The sequence below is a fragment of the Mobula birostris genome, chromosome 4, assembly GCF_030028105.1.
Source record: "Mobula birostris isolate sMobBir1 chromosome 4, sMobBir1.hap1, whole genome shotgun sequence".
NCBI classification, from domain to species: Eukaryota; Metazoa; Chordata; class Chondrichthyes; order Myliobatiformes; family Myliobatidae; genus Mobula; species Mobula birostris.
Window position 1 is genome coordinate 173,115,664 of NC_092373.1, and position 12,057 is coordinate 173,127,720.

The 12,057-nt window shown below is 41.7% G+C and overlaps 1 protein-coding gene across 1 annotated transcript in view; it reads left to right on the plus strand.

Annotated features, from left to right (window-relative positions):
* LOC140196751 (probable E3 ubiquitin-protein ligase HERC4) overlaps positions 1–12,057 on the plus strand; it is a 96,610-nt gene that overhangs the window by 31,747 nt on the left and 52,806 nt on the right. The window contains exons 9-11 of the mRNA XM_072256476.1: positions 729–853; positions 6,980–7,039; positions 10,899–11,004. Of these exons, the coding sequence (XP_072112577.1) occupies positions 729–853; positions 6,980–7,039; positions 10,899–11,004 (291 nt within the window). The remainder of the gene's footprint in view (positions 1–728; positions 854–6,979; positions 7,040–10,898; positions 11,005–12,057) is intronic.

A 12,057-nucleotide genomic window follows, 5' to 3' on the forward strand; every position in this document is an offset into this window, starting at 1 on the left:
CTACTCTATGGTCATGTGGTCATGGCTGAATATTCTTCAACCCATTTTCCTGCCTTCTCTCCATAATCCTTATACCCTTTACCAAAGCCTATTGATCTCTGCCTTGAATACACACAGTAACTTCACCTCCACTGCCCTCTGTGGCAATGAATTTCCAGATTCAGCACACTGGCTGAATAAATCCCTCCTCATCTGTTTTAATGGGGTATCCCTTTATTCTGAGGCTGTACCCTCAGATCCTAGACTCTTACTAATGGAAGTATCCTCTCCATGTCCACTCTATCCACTTCATTTCAGTCTCCAGTGGGTTTCAATGAGACCAACCCCCTCATTATTCTGAACTCCATCAAGTACAGACCCAGAGAGATCAAATGCTCCTCTGTGACTTGAGTTATCTGCCTTGCAAAGAAACCATGATCTCTTTTCATATATTGTAAGTGCAATGTGAAGGCATTACACCCGCAGCCCCTAACTTAATGTGGCAGGTTAAGTTGGAAGCTAAAGTGGAGAATCAACAATTTTATGAGCTCCCAGGGAGGTTGAAAGTGGGCTGCCTTTTTTTGTAAATTTTATGGTGGATTTGTCAATTTATTTTATTTTGGAACATAAGGGTTATCTCCACATCACCTCAGTTTGCACATTACAATGGTGAGTGCCATTTTCTGCTGTTACTTTGTGTCTTACATTAGTGTTCCAAGAGTAAGCTAGCTTCCTTGGTTTATTTGTAGGCTTCACCTGCTGCCGAAGACCAGTATGCATTCATTCCTCTGAAGCGAATTGTCACAGCTGAAGATCCATTCTGGAAAGCCTGGAGGACTATGGAAAATGCAGACCTCCAGGAGAACATCAAAGAGTATGTGTGACTTTCTTCAGATTAAATTTGATTCACATTGATTTAAACAGGGATTGGACACCTGTACTCAGTAGGTGGGTAGAAGCAAAAAATTGTGGAGACGGAAAATCTGAAGTGAAAACAGAAAATATTGGAATTACTCAGCAAGACAGACAGCATCTGTGGAGGGAGAAACAGAGTCAATGTTCTTCCATCAGAATGATTAAGCCCCTTGAGTTTCTGATGAAAAGTCATTGATCTAAAGTGTTAACTCAGCCTTCTTTCCACAAAAGCTGCCTGACCAGCTGAGTGTTTTAGGAATTTCCTTCTTTACTTCGGATTTCTAGCATCTGCATTGTTTAATTTGTGTTAGGATTTAACAGATTTGAGGGAAGTCCAAGACAAGAAGGAAAAAGTAGAAACAGGAGAGGAAGAAAATGGCATGGAAAAGAGGAAGGGTGACAGTGTGTACAACAAAATTGGGAAGGTGGATGCATCAGCATGTATTGGGAAGCATAAGTATTTACAGCAGAGAAGCAGAAAGAAGGAGGGAGTTGCCAACAACGGTCCGGGTCACTCTCTCGGACTGAACTGAGGAATTCTCCAAGTGGGCACACACACTGCTTTCAAACACAAAACCCTTAAAGGGCAAATTGCAGAGGATCAGAATCAGATTGCTCTTGACTTGTATGACATGAGATTTGTTGTTTTGTGGCAGCAGTATGGTGCAAGAGACATCAAATTATTATAAATTACAAAAATAAATAAATGAGGTGGTATTCATGATCTGCTAAGAAATCTCCTGTTGGAGGGGAAGAGGCTGTTCCTGGATCATTGAGTATGATTCTTCAGCCTCCTGTACCTTCTCCCCAATGGTAGTCAAATGAGGAGGTAATGTTCCAGATAGCGAGGGTCCTTTGTGATGGATGCTGCCTTCTTGAGGCATTGCTTCTTGAGGACGTTCTCAATGGTGGGGGGGGGGGGGACGGTTTGGACTAATGATAGATCCGGCTGTATCTTCAGTATATTGCAATCCTGAGTTTTGCAGCCTCCACACCAGACTGTAATGCAACCAGTTACGACGCTTTCCATCATACCTCCATAGAAATAGAGATCAATATATATCAGGGGTATCGGAACGTCTTTTCGATGGTGCTGCAGCAACAGATTTTCCAGACTATTATATATCACCAAACACACTTTGAGTTAACTTCTGTCAGATTTTACAGTCACATAATAAATTTAACAGGGTCCCTGTGTGTTTGAAGGGAGCCCAGGAAATGGGGTTCCACTGAATTTAAAAGATGTGAAAGACAGAAGTCAGTGAGCTTGTTACCAAGCCAAAATGCTTCTCCAAATCAGGTACTGAGACACAAGAGCCTGCATATGGTGGAACCTGGAGCAACAAACAAACTGCTGGATGAACTCATCAGCACCTCACACCACAGAGGTAGGGCCGGTGTCACACATGTGTGCAATGGGAGGTCACTCGGCCTAGAATCACAGCTTTCCGTCGTGAGTTGAAACAATGGAAGTCTGGTTCTGATGATCCATAGTTTCCCATTTGGTGCTCCTGATAAATGGAGGAGCTTCACAAACAGAAGAAAGTTCACAGATGCTGGAAATCCAAAACAAAACACAAAAAAATGTTGGAGGAACTCAGCGGGTCTGGTATCATCTATGGAAAGGAGTAAACAGTTGACATATCCGACCAAGACACTTCTTCAGGTCTAAGAAGGAAGGGTGAAGATGTCAGAATAAGAAGGTGGGGAGAGCGGGTGAGGGGAAAGAGGCTAGCTGGAAGGTGATAGGTGAAGCCAGGTAGATAGGAAAGGTGAAGGCTGGAGAAGAAAGAATTGGATAGGAGAGGAGGGTGGGCAATCAGGGAAAAGGAAGGAGGACGGGATGCAGGGGGTAGGTGAGAAGAAATGAAACGTCAGAGTGGGGAATAGATGAATTGGGTGGGGGGGGGGGTGGAATTGGTTTCCGAAATCAATATTCATGCCATCAGGTTGGAGGGTACCCAGACGGAATATAAGGTGTTGCTCCTCCACCCTGAGGGTGGCCTCATCTTGTCACAAGACGAGACTGTGAGTCAACACGTTGGAACAGTAATGAGGCCTTTCACAGTAGGCCTTGCACTGTGGTAAACAGCCAGCCTGAACTCTGATGTGGATGAGGAAAGCTCCAATGGCTTGGTATAAAAAAATGAGCTGCTGGAGGAACTCAATGGGCCAGGCAGTGTCTGACATTTTGGGTGGAGACTTTGTTCAGGCCTGAGACTAGAGTGGTGGGGGGGGAGGGGGAATATCAGATTTTGCCTGACCCCTTGAGCAGTTCATTGTTTCTGATTCTAACTTCTTGTTGTCTCCAGTAATGACGACCTAATTTGAGAAATCACTGAGTTCTGTTTTCCACACGTTTTAAATTGACTGGGACCCTGTTTCTAGTCCTTCATTTTAGCAAGGATCAAGAATCAATTTTACTTGCCATATACACTTACATCTGTTAGGAATTTACTGTGATGCACTGGTGCGACATGCAACGAAAAGCAACATTCAAGAACTGTATAAAGATAAGCTAGATTCCATAAAGTAAATATGGAATATTTATTTATTAGGAGATACAGCATGGAACAAACCCTTCCAACCCAACAAGCCGCACTGCTCAACAACGCACCTATTTAACCCTGGCCTAATCACGGGACAATTTACAATGACCGATTAACCTACGAACCAGTTTGTCTTTGGACAGTGGAAGGAAACCGAAACAGCTGGAGGTCATGGGGAGAATGCACAAATTCCTTACAGAATGTGCCAGAATTGAACTCTGAACTCCAGCTGTAAAAGTGTTGTGCTAACTGCTACACTACCATGGCATCAAAAATAAAATAAAGAATTAATATAAAAATAAGATCACAAGACAGGAGTAGAATTAGGCTATTTGACTCATCAAGTCTGCTCCGCCATTCCATCATGGCTGATTAATTACCCCTATCAACTCCATTCTCCTGCCTTCTACCCATAACCCTGATGAATCAAGAACCAATCAACCTCTGCTTTAAATATACCTAATGACTTAGGCTTTCACAGCCGTCTGTGGCAATGAATTCCACAGATTCACTACCTCTTGCTAACGAAATTCCTCCTCATCGCTTCTCCAAATGGATATCCTTCTATTTTGAGGCTGTGCCCTCTGGTTCTAGACTCTCGACACTATAGGAACCATCCTCTCCACATCTACTCTATCTCAGCCTTTCAATATTTGACAAGTTTCAATTAGATCCCCCCTCATTCTTCTGAACTCTAGCAAGTACAGGCCCATCAAACACTCCTCAGACGTTAACACTTTTGTTTCTGGTCATTCTCATGAACCTCCTCTGGACTCTCCCTAATGCCAGCACACCTTTTCTTAGATAAGGAGCCTAAAATTGCTCGTAATACTCGAAGTGTGGCCCGACCAATGCCTTATAAAGCCTCAACATTACATCATTACTTTTATATTCTTGCCCTCTTGAAATGAATGCTAACATTACATTTGCCTTCCTTACCACTGACTCAACCTGTACAAGGACTCCCAAGTCCCTTTGCATATCATATTTTTGAATTTTCTCCCCGTTTAGAAAATACTCTACGCCTTTATTCCTTCTTCCAAAGTGCATGACCAAACACTTCCCTATGCTATATTCCATCTGCTACTTCTTTGCCCAGTCTTCCAGACTATCTAAGTCTTTATGCAGATGCCTTGCTTCCTCAACGCTCTCTCTCCCTCCACCCATCTTTGTATTGTCCACAAACCAGGCCACAAAGCCATCAATTCAGTCATCCAAATCATCGACATATAATGGGAAAAGAAGTGGTCCCAACACCAACCCCTGCAGAACACCAGCAGCCAACCAGAATAGGCCCCCTGTTTTCCCGCTCTTTGCCTCCTGCGAGTCAGCAAATCTTCAATCCATGCTAGTACCTTTCCTCTAATACCATGGGCTCTTGTTAAGAGCCACATGTGTGTCACCTTTGTCAGAAGCCTTCTGAAAATCCAGATAAACAACATCCACTACCCTCCTTTGTCTATCCTGCCTGTTATTTCCTCAATGATTTTGTACAGGTTTGTCAGGCAAGATTTCTGCTAAAGGAAACCATGCTGACTTTTGCCTATGAGTACCCTGAGGCCACATCCTTAATAATGGACTCCAATATCTTCCCAACCACTGAAGTCAGGCTAACTAGCCTAAAATTTCCTTCCTTATGCCTCATTCCCCTCTTAAAGAGTGGAGTGACAGTTTCAAATTTCCATTCTTCTGGAACCATTCCAGAATCTAGTGATTCTTGAAAGATCATTACTATTGCATCACAGTCTCTTCAGTGACCTTTTTCAAAACCCTGTAGTCCATTTGGTCCAGGTGACTTTTCTACCATCAGACTGTTCAAATTCCCAAGAACCTTCTCCTTAGCAACACCCGCTGGCTTCTGCCCCCTGAAATTTATGAATTTTTGGCAAACTGCTCATGTCTTCCACAGTGAAGACTGACACAAAATATCTGTTAAGTTCATCGCCATTTCTTTATCCCTCTTTACTGCCTTTCCAGTGTCATTTTCCAGTGATGTACTATCCACTCTCGCCTTTCTTTAGCTATACACTTGAGAAAGCTTTTGGTATCCTCTTTTATATTATTGGCTGCTTACCTTCATATTTCATCTCTTCTTTCCTAATGGCTTTTTTAGTTGCCTTTTGTTGATTTTTAAAAACTTCCGAATCCTCTAACTCCCCACTATTTTTACTATAATATATGCATTCTCTTGATTTAATGCTGGCTTTGACTTCCCTTGTCAGCCATGGCTGCCTTATCCTCCCTTTAGAATACCTCTTTATCTTTGGGATGTATCTATCCTGCACCTTCCAAAGTGCTTCCAGAAACTCCAACCATTGCAGTTCTGCCAACATACCTGCTGATGTCCCCTTCCAATCAACTTTGGCCAGCTCCTCTCTCATGCCTCTGTAATTCCCTTTACTCCAATGCTGATACATCTGATTTTAGCTTTTCCGTCTCAAACTGCAGGCTGAAACAAGTTAGTGGTTAAAGTATGGATATGGAACAAGGGAACAAGGTAAGGAAATCTGAAAGTGGAGGGCATAGGTTTAAGCAGAGAGTGGAGGGATTTCTTTTCTTTTTAAATCTTTTTATTAGTTTTCAAAATTATAAACTGAATAACAAAGTTGGTACAAAGAGATTGGAATAATGTTAATCAGCATATATAAAATGAACTTTAAGTAAAATAGATATAAAAGACTTCCAAACTCATAATGAAATTAATCATTAAAAAAGAAATAAAAAGAAAAAAATATATAAACAAAAAAAAACACCAAAAGAAAAAGAGGAAAAAAAAAACCCCAAAAAAAGCAAAACAGGGCTAGACCAATAGCTTGTATCAGACACATTCAGTAATATCGTTGACTCCGCTCCTCTCATCATATAATTTAAGTTTAGAAAAAAGATTCGGAAAGGTCAGATTACATCATATGAAAATGTTGCATAAAAGGTTTCCAAGTTTCTTCAAATTTAACCGAAGGGTCAAAAATATCACTTCTAATTTTTTTCTAAATTTAAATTTAATATAATTTGAGAAAACCATTGGAATGTAGTTGGAGAATTAGTTTCCTTCCAGTTCAACAAAATAGATTTTCTCGCCATTAAAGTAACAAATGCTATCATTCGAAGAGTGGAGGGATTTAAAGTGGACCTGAGGGGAAATGTTTCCACACTCAAGATGATGGGCATGTGGAACGAGCTGCTAGAAGAAGTGGTTGAGGCAGGTACAATTATAATGTTGTTAAACATTTGGACAGGGACAGAGATAGGAAAGGTTGAGAGGGACGCAGGACAAATGTGGAGACGTGGGACAACTCAGTTGGGAAACTTGATCAGCATGGACAAGTTGGGCCGAAGAACCTGTTCGCCATGCTGTATAACTCTATCATCTACTTCTGGTGTGAAAGAGACTGTGCTGCCCATGAAAGGGGTGCAATATCTATGTTCTGCTCTGTCAGATTTTCTGTTCTAAGTGTCTTCTTTCAAACTTGTTTGAAAGGCACGAGTGTAATCACATCGGACAATTTTCTCAACGACCTGTGTTCACTTCTCTGCAGGCAAATCATTTGTGTTTTCTCCTCTGCTGAACGTCTCAATGGAATCTTTCTGGAAATCAGGTAAGGGCAAAGTGAATGGTGATTGTCACAGAGGGTGGAGAACAATCAAGTAAATCACGTTTCCAAGGGCAAGTGCGGGACACTGACATGGTGCTCATGTGCAGCAGGTAGTGTTGCTGCCTCACATCTCCAGGCATCCAGGTTCAAAGCAGAGTAGGTTTGAGGGGCTGAATGGCTTCACGCCTGCTTTTATTTGGGTTTAGACACAGAGCACCAAGAATTAACTGAATCATGGAACAGGTTGGAAGAAGCAAATGGCCTCCTGGTGTAGTGATCTCAACTGGGAACACAAAATTACTAAATGGAGTTAAATATCACTCTTACTTTGGGATCTAGTGCTCAAATCTAAGACAGTAAGAGCAGAATTAAATCCTGCTTTCCAATTAGCATCTGCAGAGGTGGTGATATTCCTCAACTAGTTATTAAAGATCAAGGATCATAGATATTCATCACATACACTCACTGGCTCCTTTATTAGGTACTTCTTGTACCTAATATAAAAGGATGTTTGCACCCACAGAACTGCCACTGTGGATTTTTTTGTTTGTTTTTTTTTGCACCATTCTCTGCAAACAAGTGTGTGAAAATCCCAGGAGCTCAGCAGTTCCTGAGGGGAAAAAAACATTCTGTCTGGCACTAACAATCATCCCATGGTCAGTTACTTGGATCACGTTTCTTCCCCATTCTGATGTTTTGTCTGAACATCAACTAAACCTCTTGACATACAGTATCTGCACAGTTTGATGCATTGAGTTGCTGCCAAGTGATTGGCTGATTAGATATTTGCATTAACAAGGAGGTGTGCAGGTGTACCTAATAAAGTGGCCACTGAGTGTGCATTTGCATATATTAGGAATTTGTGGTGCGTTGGTCAGAGCAGAACACAGGACCGTAAGACATAGGAGCAGAATTAGGCCATTTGGCCCATCAAATTTGAAGGTATCAAAACATAAAACAAAAAAATTTAACAATTACAAATAATAAAAATTCTATATAAAAAAAGAATTATATTCAGTGGGTTGCAGTTAATTGGGACACATTGGGACCTGTACATTTTGGCCCAATTAAGCAGCAACTCCAATTAGCCAAAGTTCCATGGAAATAGTTAAAAAGGTATAAAAAAAAGACAAACTGAGTAATAAGTAATGGATTTAAATGAAATGCAGAACAAATCTGATCACTATCAATGGTACTACAGTACTATAAAACCCTGTGTTAGTTATCGACAAGGAATTCATCCGGTATATGCTACCTGTGTTCTGTTGATTGACTGTAAATAAACAAAGGCAGCGCAGACACCTGGTACAGATAATACTGTGTGCATACGATGCTTTCAACAGTTGCATACTCCAACTCTTCATTTTAATTGTGACATTCAAGATTATTGAAATTCTTTGTAGTTCCTAACTTGGTAAAGTAGTGAATTTGTTTCATTTTCACGCCAGGACATTTCTGGCATCTTCAAGCCAGAATGCTTGAATCCACAATGTGTAAAACAGTTCTGAATGGTCTTAAATGCTTATTTCTCACCAACTATGAGTAACAAAAATCACTGCCCTTTGAACACAAATACATTAAAGTTCAAAGTTCAAAAGTTCAAAGTAAAATGTATTATCGGAGTACATACATGGCACCACATACAACCCTGAGATTCTTTTTCTGCAGGCATACTTAGCAAATCTATAGAACAGTAACTGTAAACAGGATCATTGGACAACAAACTCTGCAAATGCAGATATAAATAATTAGCAATAAATAATGAGCATGGAATAACAAGGTAAAGAGTCCCTAAAGTGAAACCATCGGTTGTGGGAACACCTGAAATAGAATAAGTGTAGTTATCCCCTTTTGTTCAAGTACTGATGGTTGAGGGTTAGTAATTGTTGTTGAACCTGGTGGTCAAGTCCTGAGGCACTTGTAACTTCTACCTGATGGCAGCAGCGAGAAAAGTGCATGGCCTGGGTGGTGAGGATCTTTGATGATGAATGCTGCTTTCCTACAGCAACGTTTCATGTAGATGTGCTCAGTGGTGGGGAGAGCTTTCCCAGTGATGTAGGATTTTTCACTCAAAGGCATTGGTGTTCCCATACCAGGCCATAACACAGCCAGTCAGTACACTTTCCACCACACATCTATAGAAGCTTGCCACGGTTTTTGATGATATTGCAAGTCTCAGGAAACTGCTGAGGAAGGAGAGGCAGCACTGTTGAGTTTTCTTTGCAATTATATTTATATGATGGTGATACACAGGAATAGTATATCACCATCATAGTCATAGTCATAGTCATACTTTATTGATCCCGGGGGAAATTGGTTTTTGTTACAGTTGCATCATAAATAATAAATATTAATAGAACCATAAATAGTTAAATAGTAATATGTAAATTATGCCAGTAGATTATGAAATAAGTCCAGGACTATTGGCTCAGGATGTCTGACCCTCCAAGGGAGGAGTTGTAAAGTTTGATCGCCACAGGCAGGAATGACTTCCTATGACATTCTGTGTTGCATCTCGGTGGAATGAGTCTCTGGCTGAATGTATTCCTGTGCCCAACCAGTACATTATGTAGTGGATGGGAGACATTGTCCAAGATGGCATGCGACTTAGACAGCATCCTCTTTTATAATTGTGAAGAAAGTGACACCCAGGAATTTAAAGTTACTGACCCTCTCCACCTCTGACCCTCCAATGATTACTGGCTCATGGACCTCTGGTTTCTCTCTCCTGAAGTCTACAATCAGTTACTTGGTCTTATTGACATAGAGCGAGAGGTGGTTATTTAAACACCACTCAGCCAAATTTTCAGTCTCCGTCCTGTGTGCTGATTCATCACCCCCTTTAACTCAGTCCACAACAGTGATGTCATCAGCAAACTTATATATGGTGTTAGAGCCTTACTTAGCCACACAGTCGTAGGTGTAAAGCAAGTAGAGCAGGGGCTAAGCATGTAGCCCTGTGGCATTCCTGTGCTGATGGAGATTGGCTTTTGCCAATCCATATTGTCTAGGGTCTGCAAGTGAGGAAATCCAGGATCCAGTTGCACAAGGGGTATTGAGGCCCAGATATTGGAGTTTACTGATTAGCTTTGAGCGGATGATAATGTTAAATGCTGAGCTGTAGTTGATAAAGAGCATCCTGATGTATGCATCTTTGCTGTCCAGATGTTCCAGGGTTGAGTGAAGAGCCAGTGAGATGGCATCTGCTGTTGAACCTTGAACTTTTGAACTTTGAAAAGGTAGTTTGCAGGGTGGGTAGTGTCCGTAATGACATTTCCTGCCCACTTCTTTGTCTTGGACACGTTGAAGTCCTGCAGTGATGGTAGACTGCAGCCAATGAGCTTTTCTGCTGACCAGAGGGCTCGCTGTAGTTTCTGTATATTGTGAAAGAATGCTGCACTAAACCAGATAGTAAGGGCTGATGTGAGGATAGCAGTGTGGGGTTGTACCAGTATGTTCTGGGGAAGGCGGAATTTTACCACTTGCCACAAGAACATCCTCTGCCTAGCCTTCAGAATCAGAATCAGCTTTAATACCACTGACTCATGGCATGAAATTTGTAGGATGATACAATACATAAAAAGTACTGTAAATTAAAATAAGAAACATTTCTGTTAAAGAAAGAGCATGGTGGTAAGGTTAGACTCCCTTGTTACTCCCTCTACTAGTACTGGAGTGTTCCGTGAACTTCCTAACTTGAGGTTTGAAGACAAGTGTGTGACCCATTGAGCTACACCTTAGGCCTTATGGCATCAGTGATACTCCACCCCACTCTGACGATGAGTCAGGTATTGTCTGTGGTGCATGTCTATCCTGAGGTATCGACTCTTGTGTAAAGTTAATTTCATATATGTTTATGCAGTGCGGATGATCATTTCAAAAGGAGCAGAGAAACCCCGGGCATCGACCTATCAGCAGCAAGTCTCTGGTTTGAAAAACTCGGGACGAATCCCACACTTTTGCAAGAGGTAATGAAAAGCTTGTTGGCTGAAAGATAAGGATCTGAGAGGGAGAGCCAATCATTGATCTCCTGGTGAGCAGGTCCAGGAAACAGGATGAAGAATCCCTTATGTCATACTTGGGAACCGTCTAATAATCTTACAACAGTAGGATAAGATCTGACCTTCAGTCTGGTGGTACGTGCTTTCAGGCTTTGTTATCTTCTGTCCAATGGAAGAGGGGAGAAGACAGAATGTCCAGGGTGGGTGGGGTGTTTGATTACGCTGGCTGTTTTACCGAGGCAATGAGAAACGTGCATAGAGTCCACGGAGGAGGGCTAGTTTCTCTAATGTACAGAGAATCTCTTCTACTGTAAGATTTATTGAATCAAAGTAGGATCTTTTTAACTTAATAGCAATTCATAAGATGAAAGTTATTGCAGTAACACTCCGATAATCTGCTATACAGTCACTTGGATATCCTGGTTTACTGGCTTTGACACACGGAACGCACACCAGAACCTCTAGTTCCTTGGAAGGCTGAAGAGATTCCGCATGTCTTCATTGACCCTCACCAATTGTTATTGGTGCATCATAGACGATATCCTACTCATATTGTTGTGACAACTGCTCTGCCCAAGACCAAAAGAAACTGTGGAGAGTTGTGGACACAGCTCAGCACATCACAGGAACCAGCCTTCCCTCCATGGAGTCTACAGTTATCACTGCCTCAGTAAAGCAGCCAACATAAACGAGGAACCCTCCCACCCCAAAACATTCTGTCTTCTCCCGCCCCACCCCCCATCGCACAGAAGATACAAAAGCCTGAAAGCACATACCACCAGACTCAAGAACAGCTTCTACCCCACTGTTGTAAGACTATTTAAGATTATTAAGTAGTCTTGGAACAGCGGGATGGAAGCTGTCCTTAAGTCTGGTGGTACGTGTTCATGTGATAAAACGGAGTCTTGACATCATTCCGCCTCATATCTTCACTTGCACTTATTGTCTGTCTGTACCGCACTTTCTCTGTAACTGCAGCACTTTATCCTCCGTTCTGTTATTTCTTTTCCCTTGTCCTAT